General features: G+C 39.5%; 3 protein-coding genes across 3 annotated transcripts; 1 reads left to right on the top strand and 2 right to left on the bottom strand.

The window, feature by feature from the left end:
* Positions 1-16122: 16122 nt before the first annotated feature.
* LOC147862351 (transcription factor BC1-like) lies at positions 16123-19313 on the top strand. The gene is made up of 7 exons (XM_087321938.1): positions 16123-16637; positions 16777-16863; positions 17035-17130; positions 17261-17326; positions 17763-17828; positions 18619-18738; positions 18851-19313. Exons 1-7 carry the CDS (start codon positions 16185-16187, stop codon positions 19076-19078), a joined length of 1116 nt encoding a protein of 371 aa, XP_087178064.1. The 5' UTR covers positions 16123-16184; the 3' UTR covers positions 19079-19313.
* An 859-nt stretch (positions 19314-20172) lies between these two features.
* On the bottom strand, positions 20173-22394 carry LOC147862350 (uncharacterized). The gene has a single exon (XM_087323104.1). The coding sequence runs from the start codon at positions 22261-22263 to the stop codon at positions 20173-20175; it is 2091 nt and encodes a 696-aa protein (XP_087179230.1). The 5' UTR covers positions 22264-22394.
* A 557-nt stretch (positions 22395-22951) lies between these two features.
* Positions 22952-26606, bottom strand: LOC147862349 (putative pentatricopeptide repeat-containing protein At3g01580). Its single transcript, XM_087322841.1, has one exon. The coding sequence runs from the start codon at positions 26332-26334 to the stop codon at positions 23320-23322; it is 3015 nt and encodes a 1004-aa protein (XP_087178967.1). The 5' UTR covers positions 26335-26606; the 3' UTR covers positions 22952-23319.
* Positions 26607-27474: the final 868 nt, after the last annotated feature.

Raw genomic sequence — 27474 nt, 5'->3', positions numbered from 1 at the left:
AGAGACAGAGAGAGCAGAACTTAAACGTAGATTCAAAAATAAAAATACTCTATAACTCTGTACAAACAACGTGCTAAACTGTCTCCGATTCGTTCTCGCTCTTGTTCGAGTAGGTGTTCCCCAACTTGTCTTCCGGTTTCAGGCCCTTCACCACATTAGACCATGTCCGGGTCTTGGCCTTCTCCTTCCGGTCGGCTCTGTCCTTCTTGACTCTACCGCCCCTGCCGCTCGTTCCGGCTTGTTTGGATGTGCCGACTTCCTTCGTCAACTCATCTTCCTTTTTCCTCTTGTTTCCCCCTTTGTTGGTTCTTCCCTTTTTGGTTCTTTGTCTGGTGCCGTCAACAGTTTCTTTGCCTTTGCCCGTTATGGCACCGGTTTCTTTGCCTTTGCTCGTGCCCGTTCTCCCCCTCAAGTGCGGCACGTCGAGATGCTGAACACCAAGCATTTCGATGAAGTGTTGCAACTTGTCCAATCCAAGCAGTTTGGTGAAGATGCCAACAACCTGCCAATCTGTCTGAACATACCGAAGTTCGACTTCACCGCTCAGGACCCGCTCACGCACGAAGTGATAATGCACTTCTATGTACTTTGTCCAAGGATGGAACACTGGGTTCTTGGCGAGCTGAATGTTGCTCATGTTGTCATAGTAGATTAGGATCGGGGTCGACACCTCAATCCGGAGATCTCATAGTAGTCGCCGAAGCCAGATGGCTTCACAGGTGGCATTGGTAGCGCCCCGGTACTCAGCCTCAACGCTCGACAAACCCACTGTTGGCTGCTTTTTGCTGCTCCACGCAACAATCGTGCTACCTAGAGAAAACATGTAACCGGAGGTGGATCGGTGATCAGATGCATCACCAGCCCAGTCAGCATCTGTGTATCCGACTAGCTTTTCTTTTATACCATGTCGGTATAACAATCCCCGGTCCTTCGTGCCGCTCACATATCGCAATATTCGATGCACGCACTAAAGGTGCTCCACCATTGGCTTCTGCATGAATTGGTTGATCACACCGACTGGATAACTGATGTCGGATCGGGTGATTGTCAAGTATATCAGGCTTCCGACTATTTGTCAGAACCGTTTCTCATCGTAGGCCGGTCCGGAGTTAGGACGGAGCTTCTGGTTCCAGTCCAGGGGTGTGGAGATGGGTCAACATTCCGTCATGTCGAACTTGTACAACATATTCAACCCATAGTGTCGTTGTGAGATCAATATGCCGTTGAGGGTTCGGATCACCTCAATCCCAAGGAAATAATGAAGGTCCCCTAGATCCTTCATCTCAAATGCATCCGATAGCTAGGCCTTGACACGGTCGATTTCATTGAGTCCGGGTCCGGTGATGACTAAATCATCTACATAAAGTAAGATGCAAACCGGACCGTCCTGACCTTGCCAGATGAACAACAATTAGTCGGATTTAGAGGTCACAAACCCCATCTTACGCAACCAGTGCATGATCTTTGCATTCCAAGCTCGGGGGGCTTGTTTCAGACCGTAAAGCAACTTTTTAAGCCGGCACACCGCCGACTTGTTTATCTTAGACTGAAAATCGGGAGGTTGGATCATATAGACCCGTTCTTCAAGGTCACCTTGAAGAAACACATTCTTCATGTCCATCTGGTGAAGATGCCACCCCGTTGCCGCAACAACCGCTAGTACCACACTAACCGTCGTCATCTCCGCTACCGGAGCGAAGATTTCGTCGTAGTCGATTCCATGGGTTTGTGCGTATCCCTTCGCCACTAACCGGGCCTTGTACCGGTTGACCGAACCGTTGGCATTGTACTTTACCTTGTACACCCATTTGCAACCGATCGGTTTACAGTGTCGGGGAGGGTCAACGAGGTCCCATGTGCCAATTTGCGTCCTTTGCCGCTTCGGCGTAGCTCTCCAGCTCATGCACATCCACCACTTTAGTCATCCACGCATAGTGATGCGCCATGTACTCATTGTATTCGTACCGCATAACGGGGTTCTTCTGACTAGAAGACTGGCGTAATTTGTCATCACCCGGTTTGGGGCCCTTCTTGGCCAGTTCGGACTTCGGTCCCGAAGATCCGCCTTCGTCCTTTCCAGAGTTGGATTCACTCCGATCCGACTCAACGATGCCGGCTTCATATTCCTACATTTTCTACTTCCCTTTCTCTTTGCGCGTGAACCGTCTCCTCAGTTCCTTGCGCAGGGAGAGCACGACAGAGTCTCCACCACTCGCCGGTTCTTCAACCGATTGGTCATCCCAACTCAGCCGCTCATTCGGTCCACTTATCCGGAATGCGATCAGACTCTCTTCTAGAGTGCCGAGTTCTTCATCTTCTTCCTGGACCTCCTCGGGCTCACTAGCCTCATCTTCCAGAATCGGCTCTTCATCGGGAGTTGGAGTCGGTAGGGAGTACCATGATGTCCTCTCATCAAACTCGACATCTCGGCTTACTCGGACTTGCTTAGTCTGGGGGTTTTAGCACTTATACCCCTTTTGCTCATGCGAGTAGCCAACTAGGATGCACTTCTCCGACTTCAGATCCAGCTTCCTCTGCTTCTCATCCGGTACATGCACATATGCTATGCTACCGAATATCAGAAGGTGTCTCAAATTCGGCTTGCACCCGAAATACAACTCGTGTGTTGACACCTTGTCTCCGATCCGGTTTTGGATGTAGACAGTCGTCCGAACCGCCTCAGCCCAATAGAATTGGGGCATGATTTTCTCCTCCAGCATTGCCCTTGCCGCGTCAACAATCGACTAGTTCTTCCTTTCAGCCACACCGTTTTGCTCCGATGTGTATCTGTAGTTGAATTCTCTCCGAATTCCGTTCTGTTGCAGATAATTGTTGAATTGGCCGGAAAAGTATTCTTTTCCGCCATCCCACCGCAAGCACTTGACCTTCCTCTCCATTTCCCGTTCAACTAAGCTTTGCAAGTTCCGGAAACATTCGAAGACTTTGCTTTTTCGTTCGATGAGGTAGATCCACGTGTGCCGACTATAGTCGTCGATGAAGGAGACGAATTATCAACTCGCGCCAAGACTAATGTTCTATGTTGGTCCCCATACATCTGAATGGATTAGGTCGAGCTTGTTACGGCTCTGATTTTGTTCGGTGGGGAATGGATGCCGGTGATGCTTCCCGAGTTGGCAGGCTTCACAAATTTCGGCCTTCCAGCCGCTAAATTTCGGCAAACCGAAAACGACTTGTTTCAATTACAGGTCTTGAAGCCTCCGATAATTGACGTGGCCAATCCGCTTATGCCAGAGATTGAGTTATGATTCAATCTTCTATCCTTTGGCAAAAATGGTGGTGCCAATGTCATTTGTGTTGAGGAAAAACATCCTCCCTTCTCTACGCCCTTGCGCGATTATCCGGCCATCTTCCTCGATGAAGCACCCGAGATGCGTAAACCGCACCTGCATCCCCTGGTCGACGATTTGTCTGACCGACACCAGGTTCTTTGTGATTGTCGGTATGTCTAATACGTTCATCAGCTTCCCCTTCTATCCGACATGGCCCAAAGGGACTTCTCTGACATGCACAATCGGGTGAGGGGTGTCATCTCCGGTTTCGATGATTCCCGGTTGTTCCGGTTTCTCCGAAAACAAGAACCACTCTTCATGGCTCGTTATGTGGTTGGACGCTCCGGAATCAACGTACCATACTTCCTCCGATTTGGAACTAGTCTTCTTCATCGAGTTAGCCTTGTGCTTCATCACGAAGGTTGGCGCTTTACCGATCTTCCCGGTTCTGGATCCTTCCGATCCTTCTATGTAGTGCGAGCTTTGCCGGTTTTCCTGATCAATTTTTCTAGATCCGGATTTGTCTGAATCGGCGCGCTTCTTCTAGCACTCGCTTTCCCTATGGCCCTTTTTGCCACAATACCAGCATTCTGTGTCGGCTATTCCTTGTCCGCTTTTGGCGTCGCTTTGACTCCCCCTGCTTGTGGAGGGTCTCGAACTACTGTCGGGACTACCTCTGTGCCTCCGGTCCTGCTCTTGTCAGCCACCTCCATTGTGTGCCGACCCACCTCGTCCACCACGTCCATGAGGCCGATCTGTCTCCGTGTACAGCATCCGGTCGTCCGATTGAGTGGTCCTCGACCCACTCACATGGTTTTCTTTGATCATTAGCATCTATTGCAAGTCGAAGAAAGTGGCTTCTCCCGGGTGCAGATCATTGTCCGGATTGGCCCGTACCTTTGCGCTAGACCACCGAGGCAGATTTGTACCATCTCGTCTTCATCCACCGTCACATAGATGAACCCAAGTGCGTCACAAATCTCCTTTATCTTGGTGGTGTAGTCCGTAACCGACATGTCTCTTTGTCGGATGTTGTTCATCTCTTGTTGGAGCTGCAACTTACGAGTTGTGGTACTCGTGGCGAAAATCTTCCTCAAATTTCCCCAAGCCTCCTTCGGCGTTTTTGCATCCTTTATGTAGCCAAGCATCTGGTCATGTACACAGGACACTAGGCAGTACAATACTCAGCTCGCTCCTTGCTCCCATAACTGGAAGTCATTGTGTGTCGGCTCCGATGCTACCTCGTTCGTTCGTTCCATGAAGCTCCAATATTCATGCCCCAGCAGGTACTAGGCCATTTTGTATGACCAGGATGCGTAGTTGCTCCGGTCGAGCTTCTCTGTTGGAAGTGAACTCGCCATTCCTCTGTCCATATCTTCTCTTTGTCTATTGTTACTGGTTTCTAGGGTTCGTCTACGAAAGCAAGTGTCGACTGCAAAGGTTCTCAACCCTCGCGCTCTGATACCATGTGAATGTTAACGTGGGGAAGCGTTAGACAAAACCGGCTCAGCCAGATAACAACAGAGAATAAGATGAAGGTTTAATGGAGAAGCTTAGTACACAAAGAGTATACGCGGGAGAGACAGAGAGAGAAGAACGTAAACGTAGATTCAAAAGTAAAAATACTTTATAACTCTGTACAGACAACGTGTTAAACAACACTATTTATACAAGTCCATAAAGGACTGATAGAAGTACTGACAGGTACTTCAATATTCCTACGTGCAACTGACATTAACTACGAGACAATGATTACCTAGTAGTCTAGGCTACTACTAGGATTCCGGTTCCCGCTTGAATCCATCTCCCCGATCCGGTCGGTTGTTTTCGGATACCGATCCGGCTCAGGCTTATTCAGTTGATCCGGATCCGGTTGAGCTTGCTCGCTCAACATTTCCACTCTTGCTTCCAACACAAGAAGCCTCGTCCAAGTCCAAGATTAAAGATACGTTATGTAGCCAAGCAGCATGTTTTGTAACAAGAATAAGAGATGTAGACCTCATGAACGAACTAAAGAAGCACTAGAATAACACAGAATTCTGGTGCACCATGGATAAAGAGGAACCTCATCTCTGCCATATCCACTTGCGGACTATCATAGACATTCAACTAACACCCGACATTTTCTATTTCTATGAGCAAGAAGGGGCTATTGAAGCTAATCGGATAGCCCACAAACTCCACTCATGGATCTGGACCATCATTCCACCGATGAAAATGACAGTATGTCTAAATTGTGAGTGCTCCCCACTCACGGTTTGTTGTGCAAAGCATCAGGAACACCTGGAAATCTACCACCCCATTCCATGATTATGAATGTGGTAACATCGAATGTGCAAGGGCTCAAGAGTCGACTAGACCAACAAAACAGATGGAAACTGAGAATGGATCTTGAGGAATATATATTAGGGGGTGTTGCTAACATCATCATGTTGCAAGAACGCCACCTCGATAGTACCCGTTCCAAGGAAGTCGGAGACCTTCTACTAGGATTGTGGTGAACAATTTGGGAGCCAGCAATAGGGGAGGATGGAAATCATGGTGGTGTTTGCACTTTAATTCGGGAACATCTAGCCCAAGGCTTAATACACCAAGAATCACTTATACCTGGTAGGGCACATTTTTGCACGTTGGCCATCCAAGGGCAACACTGGAATTTCATGAATGTTTATGCTCCAAATAACAGAACAAAAAGGGCAACATTCTAGGAGCGCATCCGCCTACAAGTAACGGGTGAGTAGGAGTGTTGCATTGGAGGGGATTTTTATATGATCGAATCCCGTCACAATGGCTCTAACAACAATCCCATAGTTCTCCAAGGATGGGACCGTAAACAATGGAAGAAGTTATGTGTCCACCTTAACCTGGGAGATATATGGCATTCAGACAAATTCCAACGAAAAAGGGACTCTCTCTTATTTTCCCGATCAAATGAGCGGAATAGTGGACCTACCCTATCTCGCATCGACTGTATTTATGTAGGCAAGGCCCTAGAAGCGAAGGGAGGATGATACCGCATAACTCCAGGCACAACTTTCTCCGACCACTACCCAATAATCGATCATTTTCAATTGCACCAAAAGTGGGGTCCATTCCAACCTCGAATCCCACACACTATTTACACAGTTACAGAGGTGAAGGAACAACTCACCACCCAATGGTCATTACCCTTTAATGACTCATCAGCATCCAACAAACTTCTAGTTAAACTAACAAGAACTTCAAGTCTATTACACGAGATCATCAAGATCAGAAGTAAGGATGCTTAAGAAAAGTGATTGAGGACAAATCAAGGACTAATTGCCTTACAACGACTCCAATAGAGATACCCATCATGTAGTTGGATCGGGGGACAGGTTGCCATGGCCAAACAAGAACTCATCATGGCAGAAAAGGCAATCTATGACATGGAGTTTCATGGAAGCATGGCTCACTAGATTCTAGTAGGGGACAAAACCGTGACAAAGGAATTCTTCCGATCCAAGGGACCAAGGGCACGCTAGAACAGTGATGCGCAGCCTCAACTGAGAGGATGGAACGACCACTGAGGATGGCGAAGAAATGAGGAATATCGCCACAACCTACTATAAGCGACTACTTACCGAAGATAGTATGGCCTCAGGGGAAGACACAAGAGGAGATATTATCCTCCAGACCATACCCTAGAAAGTCACGAAGGAAATGAATACATGGCCCACGCATCCCTTGTCAATCATCGAGATATGGGAGGCCCTCTTTGATTTGGATGTAGCTAGTTGCTCCAGAATCAATGGCCTCGCCCCTCACTTCTTCACAAGCCTTTGGGACACTATTAAAGAAGACATGAGGAGATCATCACTTCTGGAAACATGTCGGAGGAATTTGGACAAGGGATGATACATCTCATTCCTAAAAGCGGCGGCAGTGCCAACGACATTAGTAAGTGGCGACCCATAACTCTTCTCAATATTATCTATAAGTTGCTTGCAAAAAACGTGGCACGCCACTTAGCACCACTTCTCCCTCAACTTATTCATCTCTCTGTCCTAGAAAGGTTTTGTTAGAAATTGAAGCATCGTAGACAACCTTTTCTCATTCTGGGAAGCAATAGCCCTTGCCAAGCGTACCAACAACAAGGTAGCTATGGTGCTCCTAGATTTTTAGAAAGTATATGACAGGGTATTATGCTGAAAATTTCTAGAAAGTGTGATGGGGAAAATCAGCTTTCAAGAGGCATGGATCAAAGGCATTGCAAGACTTTATAGGAACACCAACAATTGTGTTTCACTAGCAGATGAAAGGGGTCCCTTCTTCCGAATATCACGATCTATACGACAGTGATGCCCACCGGCTCCATCCTTATTTCTATTATACGTTGAATCACTCTCTAGCTTTCTCAACTTGTAGCATCTAAACCTAGGTGGTCTTCTTGTGCTGCACTCTCACCAAAGCCTCCTGGATATAGAATTTGCAGATGACATTGCGGTCTACCTGCCAGGGGACTTAGAAAATCTGCAAATCTAGAAAGTGGATTAGTCGTATTTTGCAAGAGATCAAATGCCATGATCAATTGGCACAAATCCTATGCAATATGGCTTTCTCATGAAGCACATCCTGTGTGGCACCCGCAACCTACTTTCAAGTGGATCAATCAGGGAGCGAGCACCAAATATTTGGGTTTCCAAATTGGATTCAACATTCCTCCAGACAATATGATTGCACCAATTATTCACTCCATTTGACAAAAGTCGATGCATTGAAATTGGAAAAAACTCTCGCTAGCGGATCATATCATAGTGGTAAATCGGGCCTTATTTGCAACAGCATGATACAACCTATCATGTTGGACAATCTCCAAGGAAAGTATACACCGGATTTAGTGACTGGTATGCAACTACATTTGGTTTGGTAAGGAAGATCATGTAGCTCAGGCCAAGGTGGCATGGCCTATACTCACATTACCTAAGTCAAAAGGAAGATTGGGTCTTATTGATCCCCTCTCACAATCCAAAGCGAAATGGATAGGCTACGAGGAGGAGGCCTCTTTGATTCCAAGAGGTAGGGAAACACCAAACATGATTGAAGGCTCTGAATTGCGAGATAATGAGATACTAACATTGAATAGGGCAATTCGAGTACTCACATATACTGGTCATAAATGGATTGTAGATCTCGATCCGATCAAAGTACAACCAGGATGGCACATATGTACTCATGAAAACACATGCCTATGTAAGGTCAGTTGGGACACTTTGCAATGGACATGGCGCGTTCCTTATGCGAGTCAAGGAAGCAAAGTCATCCCTTTTTTCCAATTCACGAATAGATTGGGTCGCCACATTCAAGCCGCTCAAACCGCCCAAGAGTCAGCTGATGCAAAGGTCTGGCACACATATCATGTTTCTCACACAATTATCACCATGCTTTGGCAGAAATTCTGGAAACAACAACACATGAGGCGAATTACCACATTCCAATGGTCATTAATACATAAGTCATTACCAGTTGGAGCGTGGCAATGTGGGAACCTTAGCTTTCCTAATTGTGTAGCGTGCCCAAATGCAATAGAATCAATCTGACACGCTCTGTGGGACTGCCCAGAGACCCATCAAATATGGTAGGGGATTGACGGTCTATTCCAATTATGCCAGGTGCAAGGCACAATCAAGTGGGGGAATGTATGTTGGCTATCATGGCAAGGCTCCCCAGTTAACAGGTATGAGCATCAGGAGGAAGGGATGACTTTGGTAATAAAAGCACAAGAAGTTCTTTTTTCCACCATCGGCAATATCCACTCAACTCCTATTAATGCCAAATCTCAAGTTGTGTTGGAATTGGCCAGCCCAATAACTCTCTAGATTCTATGGAAACAACAGTGTAGATGGGTCTTCTCCAACCAAACTATGCATCCAATAATGTTAATGCAAGACATATGGAGTGCAGTTGTAGCCACTCTAAAGAGCCAATACGATGGCCTCAAGGGTGGCTTTGATGGAGTTGAAAGACAACGACTAGCCTTTATCCAACAATGGTCATCCTCTCCCTTTCTTGAGTTCATGGGCATCCACATAAGATGGAACTATCGTGTCCCTACAGGGATTTGTATATAATACTCTCATCTGTAAAATTCTATAACTAATGGAAGGAGTTTTTTTTGGAAAAAAAAAGAAAAAGAAAGGTGGAGTATGGAAAGGAGACCAATGTCTAGGTTAACTTGGGATCTTGGTGATCATTATTGGAAAGCGTTGTTTCAAGCTCATATAAATAGATGCCTTTTTTCAATCTTCTAAGAAGATTGGTAGGAAATATTATGTGCTAGGTCATAGAAAAAACAGGATGCAAATGTTTTCTGGAGATAGAATACACTTTTTCCATAACTCAAACAATTTTGGAAATGGTTGTGGGGCATAAAAATGAACATAAAATTTATTTGTTTTAGATGGTTGTTGATTTGTAGAGTTATACCAATTAATGGGCACTAGAGAAAAGGGGTGAATGCAAACAAAATATGTCCTTTTTGTATGTATCTAATGCAAATTGAATGCAAACAATATATGTCCTTTTTGTATGTATCTAATGCAAATTGTTAAGCATTGTTTGTGGAGTTGTGATTTTGCGATGGAAATATGGAAAAGAAACTTAAATCTATTAATACCAATATATCCTCGAGCAATGTATACATGGGGGTGGTATTATGGGTGGTTGTTCAAGGTCAACTAATGTTATTTGAATTGGAGGATGTTGCATATGCTCTTTCTATGAGACTTGGTCCGATGCTAAAAACAATTATACCCTTGAATCCATGAATAGAGACTAATAAATCTTAAATATGGCAATTGGTAAGTAGTATCCAAATTTTCTATAATTGGATGGCAAAGTGCTTGAAGGTATTCCAAAATGTGACAAACTCTTTGGTTAGATAATTACCGGGATTTGGATAGAGATTGTGCATAATCTTAGTGGTTCTCTCGATAACATAAATGGTAATACACAATGAGCAAAGTTACAAGGATTGGAGTTTCATGCCATATGGAACAAAGAAATGTTTTACAAATAGACTTTTGACAAGGTGGAGTGGTTTTACTCTATATCGAAGTATTTCTTTAAGTGAATAGTTAGAACTTAACCTTCATCAAAAAATGGGCGTAATTACCTAATGTACATATTTCATATGCATTGTAGGGCTTTTCTTAATGTTAATGTAGTATCTTTTCTTGGGAAAAAGAAACATTTGTTTTTTCCAAAGTTGCTTGGTTATCAATTGTTATTGGGCTCTTCAAAAACCAATCCAGTTTGGTTGGGAAAGTCATGTGATCGTTATATTCATCACATTTGTAAATGAGCATGGGGGGGATCAAGCAAGTGGCAATTTTCTATTTTGGCATGAGTTTCTCAACATTATATTATGCTACGAAAGTGAGTCGGATATTCGATTATGATGTATGTAAGTTACTATCACTTTTCATAACTAAATGAAAGTGATACATTTCTTATTAGGAATCAAATTCGTTCAAGGTGTCATATACCTAAACAATGCGTTGACGATAGAGTTCCTTCCTTAAAAGCATGCTTTTTCTGTATAGTGGAGAGTTAAAGAAGCATATGTGGGTTTTCATCATTAGAATAAGGATAAAAGTGTGGGATTTTTTGATTACTTTGTTCCTTTTGACTTGTCAATTTACAAGGGACAACAAATTACTGCATAAATGTAGAGACGCACGCGTCTAGAGGCTTAATTATGAAAGTATTGCTACAAGGCCATTGATTGAGAGTGAAACTCATCTTTTCTAAATACAACTTATACTTGACTAGAAGATAACAAAGCGATTAATTAAAATTTATTAGTTTACTGTATAAATAGGACATGGAGAGAAGAAATAAGATGCGATAGATTGATAAAGAAGCATAGATCTATGAGTAGATTAAAAGTGCCCAAAACATGCATCTTAATTGAAATGATGAATATGTAGACTAAGACCCTAATGCTACATTGTAAACATGACTAGCATCTTACTTTATGCGGATTTAGAAAATTAAAATGTTGAGCAGTGATTTCTAGCATCAATACTGTACATAACCTCAACATTATGATTATGTACGCCATGAATAATAACTTTTCATATTGATAAACTCTAGATGCGAATACGCATAGATTCCTCAACAAGATATCTAGTCTTCTATGTGTTGTTGAATATCAAATTTGCTAGTAGTGCTTTGACAATGATTGAAAGTTGTTATCCATATATATATATATATAGCAGTCGTGTAGCCATAATCTTTGCCTCTGTCATGTGTCCCATCAAGGAATCAAACAGATCAGAACAATAAAACTTGATACATTTCCATTTATATATTTTCTTTCACATTGTTTCTTTTAGATAAGGCAATGCATTCAAATATCAAAGAACAACAAATCAATCCGTGCATCATAAATCGAAACCAATATATGCCATTTGGTTGATACAAATATGCTACTGAATTCAAAATTATAGATGTAAACACAAAATATTAATTGTTTACATCTCCAGCTCAAGAAACGCTATAATATACTTTCAAATGACAATACTTTGGCATACCGATGTATATATAATGTATGCCCAATTTATTGTGTCGGCTCGTAACATTGCCACATTCTACCTCCATTGGAAAGGGTTCTCTAATAAAAACTACACTTACATTTTAATAATTGCCAAAACAATCAAGTCTCTTTGTGAATTGTCCCTCTCATGCATTTTGCTATCATTTGTATTATTTACATATAGATGTTTGTATCTATACAAAGTATTGCAATGCATACTCTGAGGTATGATGCAAATACAATTGTCTTAAGTGAGTTGCTCTAAGAAAATCACAAAAATCATTTTACTTAGCTACCACGTATGTAGTTATTACTCGAGTTAGAAGGAACTTACATGTGTTTCATAAAGATATTAGAATTTTGGGTTCTCTCTCTATAATTGGAACAATAGATCATCATCACTACTAGATACATATATCTCTTTATCTTTCTTGGTAAATAACATATCATCGTCATTTGTGTGTGTATACTTTGCCACAATCTAGACCTTAAAGAACAAGAATACTTTATATTATGATGTGCAACAAATTATATAGCCATCAACAAATGTTTCCCACTATCTACCATTGAGTCCATTGACCTCATATAACTACCTACCTTAAGCTTGGGTATATTCATCCTCATCTCTTCCTCACATGTTGTCCAACATCAACATTGGGAGACGAGGCTCTATTATGATGTTTTTTTTGTATCATATGTCAATGACCTCCTAGGATGACAATTCGAAACCATTCTCTTTTATGGCTATTTGTATTGCACGTTGTCTTAATATATCATTACACCTCATGCATGTGGTTTAACCAACATTTGGGAAGATATACACTAGGATAATTAGGTTTTTGGCACGTAAAAAAATATCAATGTTTAAACAATAAAAATCATTGTACTATATGTGTATGTGGAGAGGTAAATGCTATAATCATAGGTTCACATCATCATAAATCCTAAACCCCATGTCTTGTAACTTGAAGTTGATGTTTGAAGGCTAACAACAAAATCCGAAAACTTAAATTGGCTTAAGATCAAAACTTTAAATTAATTTCATTGTTTTTTTTGGCATAGATTTGTTGCTATTGTTAACTTGTCTGTTCACTAGCTAGAACTTCTATGCCAATTAAGACAAATGTAGGAAAAATTATTAATTATTTGAGATCAAGTTCCACAATGTTATAGTTTACCATATTTTGAAGTAAATTTTGGGAATACATACTTAAAGAGTGATCTATTGCATGTTAAATTGTCTTCTCTCTATATGAGCATTAGTAATCTATTGCATGTTGAATGGGTGATAATTGTACATGAATAACAATAAATTTGTGAATTGACATACGTAGGTTCACGCCTTGTTCACCCATATCATGGGCATGTATCTCATGAAACTTTTGGAATTAGGACATTTGACTTCTTATGGTTATGACTACTAGTGTGATTAAGCACAATAACAATGTTTCAAAGGTTATAATCCATAAGGCAAGTAAGAATGCATTCCTATTATGATTAAGCTCTATTATTATATCAAATAACACCAAGGAGATAGAGGATCAACAAAAAACATTGTGTTTTGTAGGTCACTTGCTTATAAATCATACATGATGTTCATAGCAATGCCTAAGTTGCCAACTCCCTGTTGATGAGGCTTTTATCTTATGTGATCAAGATTCCCTTTCATTGGTCTTGGTTGCTTGAGGGATATTAGGGTTTGCATCGCAATATTCAAATTTAAAGCTCTACTAGACAGTTTGTCACAAAGTGTCCTTGGACTTTATAGATTGTGCATATAGTTTATTGTTCAATGTCTAATTTTTTGGATGGCAAGAGTTCACTCCTTGTGAATGTTGAAAAAGTATAGAGAAAGACTATCATAACGGACGACATATTGATGATATCATTGTTTTAAACACATGTTACAATACATACATAAATTTATTTCACGTTATAATACATACCTCTCTCTCTCTCTCTATCAAGTTGCAAAAACCACTACTTCAGATAACTATGATTAATGATTTTATTACATACATGTCTATGTGTCAAGATGACGGCTTTGAAGGAAATAGAATTTCAAAGTGCATTTTAAAACGTACTCATTTCATTAACTTTAGTTCCTCTTTCTCGGGGATAAATGTTAAGATACAAAACCATTCTTGTCACACAAGTAATCAAAGATAAATCAGAAACGAAACAAGGAAATTTAAGGTTGACAATGACACTTAAAATATTCCTATCAATAGCAACCCTACCAAGGGAAGTGTATGTCACTTCAAAAATGTGCATATTGCAACTGGGTGGTGTATGCCCGCCTCATTCTTTAACCATGCGTGTATTCTTAGTGGATCATGTTTGTGCATGCCCATTCATTAACCACACACAACATGAATGGGTTGCGTCTAAATTTTGATTCATTGACATCGGAATCCTTTCAGGCACATCAAAAATTTTGGATCCTTAATCTTGTTATAGTTCTTTCTATTAATGGAAAAAGGGAATGTTGACAACCATTGTGATGTTTGTTTCCATTGCGTTGGTTCTTGATTTGAATACATTGGAAAACTATGGAACCATACTACTTCCATTAATTTTGTTCTTCATATGACAAGGGGGATGCTAACAACCATGTGGCTAATCATTTGGTAGGTGAGCTTCATCTTGTGCCCCTCTACACTCTCGTTTGGAATGGTTTAATCATTTTCCTTTTATTTTCTTAAAGAAAAATAGAGACTTAATTGACAATCATTTTGGCAAATCCCCAAGTGTATATCTCTCGACCTATGACTGAAGTGCTAACACAATCTCACATTGCCACTAGACCAACCCAATTGTGTCCAAAACATATTAAAAGGAGAAAGACACATTCACGTGGCTCGCGCGTGCCCTCCAACAACGCATTGAGTTACCGAAACTAGCAAGAGACCAACTCGAGTGCTTAAAAAAGAAAAAGACCATATAAACAAAAAGTTACCAGGAAGAGAAAGAGAAAAGAAATAAGTTACTAGGAAGAAAACAAAGAAGAAAAGAGAACATGCGTAATTGGCTCGACTCTCGACCCTCGACACACACACACACACACACACACACACACACTCTCTCTCTCTCTCTCTCTCTCTCTCTCTCGTGCATGCGCGTGTTGTGTCGGGTAGTGAGATTGTCAGAGTCAAAAAGAGAGAGAGTGTAAGGGCACACAAGTGTTAGTTTCAAGGACTAGTTTACATACATAGACACACACACACACATAACATAACATAACATAACATAACATACATACATATGTACACACACACACACACACACACACACACACAACATACATCTACATACATACATACATAATACATACATTCATCTTCATGTGCATACATCTATACATGCACACATACATACATACATCTACACATACATACATACATTCATCTTCATGTGCATATATCTATACATGCACACATACATACATACATACATACATTCATCTAAACATGCATACACACACACACACACACACACACACACACACACACACACACACACACACACACACATACATGGGTTGATTCTTTCTTGCTTTACCAACATTCTCTTGGGCCTACCCTGTTTTAGTGTCCTTTAGTATCTCCTTTGGAATCTTAAGTGAATGTTTTTTTAATATATATGTAACTTTTAAATTCCTCATTATTTAAAGATTTCTGGACTCTTTATGTGTGACCTTTCAAGCACACCCTGCAACCTGAACTCTTGTATATACAGATACAAACATACATACATGTGTGTGTGTGTGGTAATTTTTAGCCTCTTATTATCAGTATTACTTCATTAATCCCCTGTTCTTCATTATCATTGCCTAAAACTCTTCATGGTTTTTTTTTTTGTTTGGTTTTGATCTCAACTCCCATTTAATCATCGATAAGAAGAAACGGAATCTGATTGCTCTGATTTTCGTGCCTCATTACAACAAGGTATGGATTTGTTTGATGAATCCTCTTTCTTTTTCATAATGATCCTGCAATTGCAAACTTCAAAGAATGCGTTTGCACATATACATACATATGTATACAAGCACACATACGTTTATATGGTATTATCTCATTGCAAAAAAATGCACATATTTGCATGCTTATTACATATATGCCTGCATATATGGGTCTTCTTTCATATGTGATATTTTATATGCACATTTGAAAAAGTTGGGTTGCAGTATATCATATTACATGATATTTAATCAGATAATCATATATTTATACTTGAGAATCTATTTATATGCATATGTGTTTTTGTGCCATGTAGGTGTAATATCAAAATTGTAAAACAAGCTCGAATTAATAAAGCTGTAAATAGATCCCAAGAATATGGATGATCTCTTTGCAATCTCATCTTGGCAAGAGCAACTGAATGGTATGGGAAAGCACTCTTGGAATAGTATCGGCAATTTCGAATATGGTAGCAATGCATACCATTGTTCCACAATCAACAATACTAATGATTTAGCAGAGAATAAATGTTGTAATCATGCTTCGAGGGTTAGTTCCATGGCACCTTATCTCACTGGAAAAGATTCTGTAGAAAAAGAATCCCTACTGAGCCCTAATGAACATCAAGGTCTATTAATGTACGATCATAGGAACATAATGCATCAATATGATCCACTTCTTTCAGCCCAAGTGAATCATTTTGAAAAACATCAGACTGTGTCAGCTGCCACAGTGACTGTTTCTTCTCGGCCTTTTACGAGTGGCCCAACGCCAGAGACAATATTACCAATTGAACCAAGTTATCTCAGTAAACAACTTTGGAGTGATGAAGTGAGTAGTATTATTATAAGCTTATTGGATGTCAATATTACCTTAGTCATGTCAAGATTCAAAGAAATTCTTAATGTTTTCAAAAGGACTGTACATAAATTTTATGATATGGAAATTTGCTGTATTTACTTACTTGAAGGCAGCCCCATGGCGTAGACATCGAGCACTGGACGCATCAAACAGAGGACAAGGAAGAGTAGAAATGCGGGTTGGGCAACATTCACAGGTTCTTATATGAGCATAGTGAAATCCTTATATAACGAAAATATTTGATGAAGGGCACAACAAGAATATTTCTTTGTGAGATGCTAAATATCATTATTTCTTTTTGAAAGGCTAATCTCTTGATATTTATATATACACATATTGACAACAGTCAGTATATTCTTATCACCAGCCTCAAATCAATTCTACACTGGCCAACGGAAATGTGAAACCGCGTACGAGGGCCCGACGTGGGCAAGCCACTGACCCACATAGCATCGCTGAACGTGTATGTATATTGGCAATACAACACCCATGTATTGGTTTAGGGTTTACTCAATGCAATTTAGCCCTCTTTTTTATGCATATCTCTAGAGTGCAATCTCTCATAGTTTACTATTGGCTACGATTTTGTGCAGCATCGTCGGGAAAGAATTGCAGATGGGATGAAAAAATTGCAGGAGCTTGTCCCAAACATAAGCAAGGTATAAATATTGTTAAAATAGACAAAAGAATTTCTTCAGAAAGTTAGTGAAGGATGCTGAAGAAACTTATTGATCAATCTAATGCCACGGTTCTTCTTTCCATGCCTATTGATTATCATCTAGATCCACGAATTAAAAACAAATTTTTGCGGTAAAGTATACTGCCTAGGATGTCCGGGCTTGTGGTGGAGGATGAGAATAATCAACTAATGGTTTTAGTGGACTATAAAAATCTTATGATTTTGGAATGGCATAATAATTGGTTGTTGAATCATGGGTTTGAATACCAAGGGACTAGCCATACATGACAATTACTTTTGTATTGAGAAGATATACATGCATTAAGATAGATCTTTTATGAATAGAAAATTCCAGATGTCCACTTTTTCTTTTAGTTGTGACAGGTTTCACCCTCTTGCTTCTCATTTTGGAACAGGTAGACAAGGGATCTATGCTCGATGACATAATTAGTTATGTGAAGTTTTTGCAACTGCAAACCACGGTATGCTCCCTACCATGCTTGATATATACCCTTAACTACCAAGGTGTATTCTGACATTTTGGAAAACGTAGATATATTTTTCGGAACCACTGGACAAGTTGGGGTATTTTTGGTGTTTTTATGCTCTTTCAGGCTCCAACATATATACCTTTCATGTGTGCATGGGTATTTCTGTGAATATGTAGTAATTATTTTACTCGAGGTCACATCCATTATCAGTGCCTATAGATGACATATAACATACAGATGATTATAGACATATTTTGCAGATTACATCGTATTGAAATGGTTGAACTTGGTGAACATTCACAAATAATAAGAACATCTTGTTAGGGTGGAGACATTATGTGCTCCAATAGGAGCACTATATTTGATCCCCACCAGATAATACAGTCTCTGGCCTTTTTGTCTAGTCAATATATGGCCTAGGGTGAAGTCTAATTCGATCTATACCTGTAATTTAGCCTTATGTTTACTCTTAGTTTAGTTCGTAGAAGTGTGACTCTAGACGGCAAGTTAATGTCATAAGAGTGCAAAGACTAGCATACAAAATTCTAGCCAGCCTAATAAAGGTGACAAGAATAGGTTACAACAAATGCGAACATCATAAGAGTGCTAAGAATAGGAAATAACATACTAGTATCATGAGAGTTTCAAGAATAGAAACAACATGCCAGTATCGTTTAGTAGAAAATATCTTCTTCTTTTACATCTCAATTTAATGTTCCCCTTTCCACCATATGATATCATTGAGGTGATATTTAGAAGTCATATTTTGTCTCATTTACAGGTGCTAAATTTGAACAAATTGGGCAGCACAGGTGCTGTTGCACCACTTCTTGCAGCAGATATTTGTTCAGATGAGATATGTCATCAGCGTCAAACATTCCCTGAATCTCCGATCTTTTCGGTATCCAATACTGACGAAACATTGTTCGATTTTCATATTGCTTTTTGAATTTAATGGTAAAAATACCTCCAACTTATTGTTCATTACCACAATCTACATGTGGATTTCCCAGGGGCAAAGCAGTGTTGAAGCAGGTATGGCTGCAAATACCAATGCTGACTATAGTAGCAAAATTATTAAGGCTGAAGAGGAAGTTGTGAAATTAATGGAGGTCGACATGAGCTCAGCCATGCGTTTCTTGCAAAAAAAGGGATTATGTCTCATGCCCATCTCGTTGGCAGCAGTTATCTCTAGCAAGGATTCTTCTTCTGCATGTTCCAATGATGCAAAAGAGAGGTAGAAGAAAGTTGTTTCCAAAAGCCATCCTTTATGTATTCTTCATGGCAAATGTAGTGGTATATATGTCAGATACATGTTCTGGAAAGTGTGAAAAAGTCTTTAAAGGATCCATTATCTTTTTGAGTTGTATTTCTATTGAGGTGAGTTGCAAGTGGTTCAAGCTTATCCACTGTAAATTATCATATATCCTGCACAGGTAAAATGGTACTTTAATTAAACTCAGTGTTACAGGCATGAGTGCCGTAGGTTCACAGTGATTTGGTTATTATTGTATTTTGTATCAGAAATGCCGTTGTAATAATATGAATGCTTCTTTGATGAGCAGTGAGTACTACTACGATAGTAACTGTCGAATCATGTTGTCCTACAAATAGCTCAAAGATTTGGTTTCTTGGCCATGAGTTGCTCTAGTGCTTCATATCTTTCCTCCTAATTCTTCATTAAGAAAGGAGGATGATCATTCACGAAGTTATTGGAGTTGAAAGCGTACGTTCAAAGTGAGACAAACTCTACTGAGGTGACTATAATAAGCCATTGTGAATTCTCATTCAGTAAATGTATATGTGGCAAGTCATGATTATTTTCCTATTTGAGTACAATCATAGAATGAACCATACGTACCATACGTGCATTCGCATTCTTGAATGATTCAATCAAACGTGTGGTAAATCATCTCAAAGTTGGATTGGATTTATAAGTTGGAAAAAATAAATAAAGAATGGAATTTCAAAAAATGACTATGGTCTATATTATATATTGATTCAGTCACATGTCCTCTCTATCCCAATAAGTTGACTCTAATCCGTTATGGACCACCAACATAAGTATGGTTGCAATATTTGCATTGTATCACATGTATACCTTTGGGATGCTTCTTAAGAATCAAAACATTGCTATCCTCCTCACCATCTCTATCTCTTGGTTTCTTCTTATCATCGTAACTAGTGAAGGTATCAATTTCTTCACATTAGAACTTTACAAAAAAATGATTATGAACTATAAAGATTGAATCAAAATGTCATTATAAATTATAATCAAACGTTCAAAAACTCATAAAACTTATATTTGACTATATGAAGAAAACATGACACTATTTTAAGGGTTCTCACTAGAATGTGCCTCATTACCACCAATGACATAATTGTCTTCAATATTCTCCTCATCTTGCATACTATTGAGGATATCATTTGAATTTTCATTTTGTAAAATTTCTCGCTCTTTTTGCAAGTTCAATAACCTTTCTGCATCATCCTCTTTATCAACCATTTCCATTGTAATTTCCAATGGAGTGTAACGTCTTTCTTTGATCCTCTTGAGAAGCCGTAAATTAGTGTGCAAATACACTAATTTCTCCACATGACTTTGGGATAACCTCTTTCTTCTTCTTGTATGTAGAAGAGAAAATGTACTCCGATTCCTTTCACATGGAGATGCACTAGAACCTTGTGAGAGCACACGAATTGCGAGTTTCATCAAATTGGGAGTAGCTGTTCCAAATGTTTCCCACCACATAACTGGATTTATCATTCTATTTAAATCCTTTGCAAATGGAAGACGAAACATATTGCATGTTTGTTTTCTATAAGCATAAAACTCATCTATCAAGGCATTTTGCAAATCTTGATTTCCACTAGCATAACGCATGATTGTTGTCATCCAACCAGTATTCATCTCATTATTTATTTCTTGACCGTTTCCAGTCCATATTGGATGCAAAACATACCCTATAAGATGTAATGGAGATTGCAACATTGACCATCTATTTCTGCAACACAATTTGATTTCATCAAGCTTCATAGGATCCATTTCTATCAAAGACATATTATTTATTTCTTTTATCATTTGTTGCATACAATCATAAATCAATCCCATAGTAGCACCCTCCCTATCTGCTAAACGAAGTAGTTTCAAAATTGGGTTGCATAATGTCACTATCATCTTCACATCTGACCAAAATCTAGGGTCAAGAATAATTGTAACTATCTCCTTAGCCTTCTTTGTTTTAGATCCCTTCCATTTGCCCCATTGTTCACTGACCATCATTTTTCTCAAACCACCATATACTCTCTCATCTAGCAAATTCGAAAGAACAATAAAACTATATGCAAACCTTGTATTAGAAGGTTTAAGCAATTCTTTCTCACTAAATCTTCGAAACATTGCCAAAACATTTTGTTTTCTAGTTATGAAAACGGTAATCTTCATAGCTGATTGCAAAATGTTATCAATCCAAGCCAATTTGGCTATATCCTCAAATAACAAATCTACACAATGGCATGTGCATCTAGTATAGAAAATTGATGGCCACTCTTTTTCTATCATCTCCCCTGCCACCACACAATTAGTAGCGTTATCCATACAAACTTGCACTACGTTCAATGGTCCAACTTCAAGAATAACATCTTTTAAAATGTTAAAAATGTATTCTCCTGTCTTAACATGACCACTTGTGTCCACTGATTTCAAAAATACTGAGCCATACATAGATGATGCCATAACATTAATAATCGGTCTATTTCTAGTATCAGTCCAGCCATCACTGACTATTGTGCATCCATATGTTTTCCAATATTCTTTCATTTGTGATAAATCGAGTTCGATAGTTTTAATTTCTGCATTCAAATACTTATTGCGCAATTGATACGCAGAAGGTGGTTTAAAAGAAGGCCCAACTTGTCCAACAGCCTTAAGCATATCATGGAAAAATGAACTTTCTACTTTTCCATGTGGAATATCTTCAGCATAGAAGAACCTTGCAAGTGCCTCTTCTGCATTTTTCCTTAATTGCATATTCCATGACATCTGTGAGGAACCAATTGCATCCAATTTTATTTTTTTCTTTGTTTCATTACATGCTTGAGGCTGAGATACATTATGCATTTCATTTTCAGAAATCGATGTAGAAGTAATACTTTGATTTTCATTTGGAATAGGTGCATCAACATTTGAAACAACTTCCTCACCTGCAATCCCCATTAATCTCTTGATTTGCTGTTTTACATCATTACTTGCATGCTTACATTTCTCCACACCTTGTCCTCTCAATCCCAATAAGTGGACCCTAATCCGTTGTGGACCACCAGCATAAGTATGGTTGCAATATTTGCATTGCATAACATGCATACCTTTGGGATGCTTCTTAAGAATCAAGACATGGTTCCATTCTTCACCCTTTTGTCTACCCATTTTGGTTACCTAAATTTCGACAAGAACTGTAGTGCCAAAGCTACAATAGAATTGAGGACTTACCGATGTAGACTGTGGCAAGACTGATTTACATACTGGAATATATTTGGGCAAGTTGTGGGCTGTAGCTGATGCAATGAAGATGTTGGGGCAGGGCCTGCAACAAAGTCCCGGAGAGAGAGAGAAAGAGAGAGAGAGAGAGAGAGAGAGAGAGAGAGAGAGAACGACTCTTCCAAACAAAAATACAAAAGGGGGAAAAAAAGGAACACGCATTTTTCCCTTTTCAAACGTGTTCGTTTCCAAACGTTTTCAAACGTTTGGATGCTTGCACCTAACATGTTTATTACTTTCTTTCGTACTTTACAATGAATGAAATGGTTGAGAGAAGCATTTTCCATTATCTATTTAGAGGTCTCAATTCAGGTATTGCAGACTTTGGAAAGATATTATTTTGCAATAAGAGGACTCCGCCTGACAAAATACATTGAAAGAAGTGAGCTAGATTTTCTAAACATTTTACCGATTTTTAGATGAAAGAAAGAAAGAAAAAACGATGATTGGACATATATAAACATATTAAAGATTTAACGTTGATCAAACTTCGTTTGTCTTTCCACATTCCCCATTTTCCTTTCAAACTAATATTGTGGTGGTTGTGTGTTATTAATAAGAGCTACAAATATAAACAAACTTTGGAAATTGTAATATCTCATTCATCCTTGATCAAATACAATTCCATTTCATAAAGATTGCTTGTATGATACATTCTTAGGTGAATAAACTGTTTGATTGTTATCAGCTATACAAATACAAACAGGAGTTAGAAACTGTAGTATCTCTCACTCATCCTTGATAAAAATACACTTCCATTTGATCAAGATTGGTAGTAGATATAGATTCTTGGATGAATAAATATGTGCATGATAGTGAGTATAGAAGGATACCATCAAAGTTTATTTCAGCTATTCTTGATAGTAATCTCATTGACTATCAAAAAATAGAATCTGTTACTTCACATTATCTCCATCTCAAATGACTATCCTCAGCTTCCTCTGCTCAAGAGCATTTTGAGCCTTCAGCTTCTGCATAGATGTTCGCCATCATGACATATGCAGTGGCTTGCTGAGGGTGCATATCTAAAGCATGGGCAAATACTTGTTTTGCCATCTCCAAATTGCCATGTGTGTTGCATGCTCCTAATAAGCATAACCAAATGGTCAAATCAGCCTTCATTGGCATGTTTGCTAAGAGATTTTCTAGTCTCTTGAAGTCGCCAGCACGCCCAAGGACTTCCAACATAATGCTGTAATGCTTCAAATTCCGACTTAATCCATGATCTCTCATCATAGATTCAAAATACTCAATAGCTTCAAGGACCAGGCCAGTGCGACTACAAGCTGAGAGAACAGATGTAAACAATACATTATCAGGCGTAATGCCTACCAGTTTTAGATGCAAAAACGTGTGTTTGCATGCTAAAGAATTTCCTTCTATAGCAAGACCAGAAATATAAGCAGTCCACGATACAGAATCAGGGGCACAAAGAAAATCAAAGAGTACTTTTGTGTCCTCAATGCTCGAACAGCATCCGTAAGCATGAATAAGTGTGGCTGAAAGGGCTGGTGTTCCATCAAATCCAGTAGATGTGATGCAGAAATGGATATGTTTGCATATCTCTAAGCTCCCAGTTTCTCTACAAGCATGTAGAACGGAGAGAAATGTAATATCATTTGCCAGCACCCCTAGGTTTTGCATTTCTTGATATAAATGTAATACTCTTTCTCCATGTCCTTGGTCTCCAAGCACAGATAGCATTGCATTCCACGACACAAGATCACGACAAGATAAGAGAGAAGATGTGTTTTCCAAGTCAATAACCGCGTCACATTTTCCATACATATTCATAATAGCAGTGCCGACGAGAGTGTCGGATGTATAGCCCATCCTATGAGCATCTTCATGCAATGCCTTACCTATTTGCAAACAAGAAACCTTGGTCATTTTCTTCTTCTGCCCAACAATATCTCCTTCTTCTTCTGCTAGTATGCAACATGCCTGAAAAGCACATATAAAAGAGAGCTGATCTGGACCTACACCCTCCTCCAACATCTCTTTGTAGACATGTAAAGTTCTCTCTCCTTTACCATGATCAACATATGCAGAGAGTAGTGCATTCCATGAAACAGTGTCTCGATGGTGCAAACCATTGATTACATGCTCCGCTTTGCAAATTGCACCACACTTTCCATACAGACTGCAAAGTGTAGTGTTAAGAAAAACATCTTCTGAGAATGACCTATTTCTTGCATCAGCGTGTAATGCTTGTCCAATCTCTAGTGCTACTTCTCTTTCTAAAACAAGTGTATTTTCCATATCACAAAGAACACAGCACGCTTGAATGGCAGAGATAAACATGCATTGATCTGGGATTATGCCGTCTTGGTGAGCTTGTCTATACAACTTCAAAGCCTTCTCTCCTTCGCCATGCTTGATGAATGCTGAAAGCATCACATTCCATGAGACGGCATTTCGTTCCAATAATGAAGAAAAGGCATCTCTTGCTTCCACAATGGCACCACATTTTGCATACATGCTCACAAGTGTGTTGCCAGAAAAGGCATCGAGTGTAAATCCTTCTATTCCAGCATCATTGTGCAAAGCTTTCCCAATTTCTATACACATTTCCTTAGTTGATTCTTCGGACCTATTGAGGATTTCTTCCTTGCCTTCAGCGAGGATGCCACATGCTTGAAAGGCCAATGAGAAGGTCAGTTGGTCTCCACACATGCCTTCATTTTGCATATGAACATAAAATATTAAAGCTCTTATTGCTTCATATTCATTGATATAAACCGACAAAAGTGCATTCCATAAGACGACGTCCCGTTGAATAACCATGGAGAATATGTTTTCTGCTTCACAAATTGCCCCCAATTTTCCATACATACTCAACATTGCAGTACATATGAAGACATCACATGATATGTTCTTTGTTCTGGCATCGGCATCAAATGCTTTTCCTATTTCTAAAACAGTTTGGTTCATCATCGAGTCATTTCGAAGATCTTGTTCTTGGTTCTGAACTAAGATGCCACATGCCTGGAGGGAAAACATTAAAGAGTGCTTATCTGGAGCCACACCATCATCAATCATTTGTCTATATAAGAGGAGTGCATTTCCACTCCTACCCTGTTCCACATATGCTTTCAACATTGCATTCCATGATACAAGATCTCTCCCTCCCAACCTTCCAAACACATACTCAGCATCGGAAATAGCCCCACATTTCCCATACATAGCAACAAGGGTATTCTGAACAAATACATCTGATATATGTCCCCTGTTGTATGCATCACCATGTAAAATTCTTCCATGTGTTAGATTCCCCAAACTACCACAAGCTTTGAATAAAGCTGCAAAAGTGAAGTTGTCGGGATTTATACCATCATTTAGCATATGTTGATACATTTCGAGAGCTTCTCGTGACCTACCATAGTCAACATATACTGATATGATCGCTGTCCAAGAGAAGACGGTCTGATAAGAAAGTCTTACGAATATATGGTATGCATTCTCAATATCTCCACATTTGGCCAGGGTCACAACCAGATAGTTACCAATCAATCCATTTAAATGGCCTTGATGTGCTTCTAAATGCTCTTGAATTCTCTTAGCTTGAGGCAATGCATTGCTCTTATTACAAGCTCTAAGGAGGAAAGTATACATGTCGATAGAGGGAGGAGTCTCCATGCGAAATAGAATATCGACTGCCTGATTTAAATGTTTTTTTTCGCATAGAGATCTAATAAGGATCTCTTGCTTACCCCGATGATGCACCGGCAGACGATTCTCACAGCATAAAGTGGAGAGAAACCTATTTTTTCTTTGTTTCTCATCCTTGTCATGATTGCAAATGATATCCAAGTGTCTTCTTCCAGAAAGTGTGTTTAAACCTCCCAAAGGCGAATGTTCGATGCGAAGAATGTGGTAATCTTGACGTGGAGATATGTACCTTGTGAAGCTTCTTGCAGCTTCTTGAAGTGTTGAGAGAGGACCCATCATCATCATCATCACCTTCTTCTTCTTCTTCTTCTTCTTCTTCTTCCTTGTCTACCTGTGTTGTATATGTGCCATCTTCCTCCATTGCTTCAAGAGTTGTCTATGCTCACACACGAATTGGACCATGAACTGAGTACCTATACCATATACACAAGCAAAATGCAGAACATCCTACTCTTATGGATATGCTGTTTCTTTGCTAACCACTAACCATGTGGGTAGTTACATCATCATCATCATCATCATCACCATCACCATCACCATCACCATCACCATCACCTCCTCATCATTTGGTATAGATATGTTTTCGAGCAATGCATACCGAGTAACCGCTCCCTCCGAGGCTCGACGGACATGATCATCTCTCAAGGTTTCTCTTTTGCATCTAGTGTCGAAGAAATTTTGATTCTCTCTCGTGGACTCTCGTTGCATCTAGTGCCGAAGAAATTTTGATTTGTCATGTTGTCCAATGACGCCGGGTGGTGGTCGGGCCATTAAGTTAATGCCAATGCCATAGTTACTCCTAGGCCATGCTATCAGGGTAAATTACTAAATTTTGCTAAGTTGTCTCTTGCTTGGGCCATTTCGTCGATCTTCAACATGGCACAAAGCCACTTTGTTTTTATAGGGAAATGTCCACCTGCTCTTTGTTCTCTCTTTCGTTGCATCGTATGCAAAGGAAATTGGTTTATGATATTGTCAATCTTAGGTGAGTATCATTTGGATATGTTAATGCATAATTTAGATCATCTTGGTTAGATTTTGTTTTTTCTAGAACTAGTTCCTCCAAGTCACATGGGCACTATTATGCCTACCTTTTTATCTAATGGCTTAGATTATCTTTCCTCGAGCTCCCATGCTTAATGATCTAAGTAAAAGAAACCACCCCTTCGAGAAAATGTTGCTCAACATTACCCATCCTAACCATGTATCAGGTAATGTACAAATTGTACAACATCCTAAAACAGATCATCCTATCGTTAGAGCTAGGTCCATCATTGTCCAATGAACAACACCTCGAGGAGGTCCATGAGTAGAGTATTCCTAACTTTTTAATCATACACAACTTTTATTGGACTTTCTTGCTATAGTTAGTTGTGTTCACAACACAGGTTCTAGTTATCTATAGTAAAGTCTATGGTAGAGATGGTG

The sequence above is a fragment of the Azolla caroliniana genome, unplaced genomic scaffold (assembly GCF_043228905.1).
Source record: "Azolla caroliniana isolate FFs.n. ecotype wild unplaced genomic scaffold, voAzoCaro1.0.p SCAF_7, whole genome shotgun sequence".
Lineage (NCBI taxonomy): Eukaryota > Viridiplantae > Streptophyta > Polypodiopsida > Salviniales > Salviniaceae > Azolla > Azolla caroliniana.
Note: the sequence above shows the minus strand (reverse complement) of the source record. Positions and strands in the feature narration are given on the sequence as shown.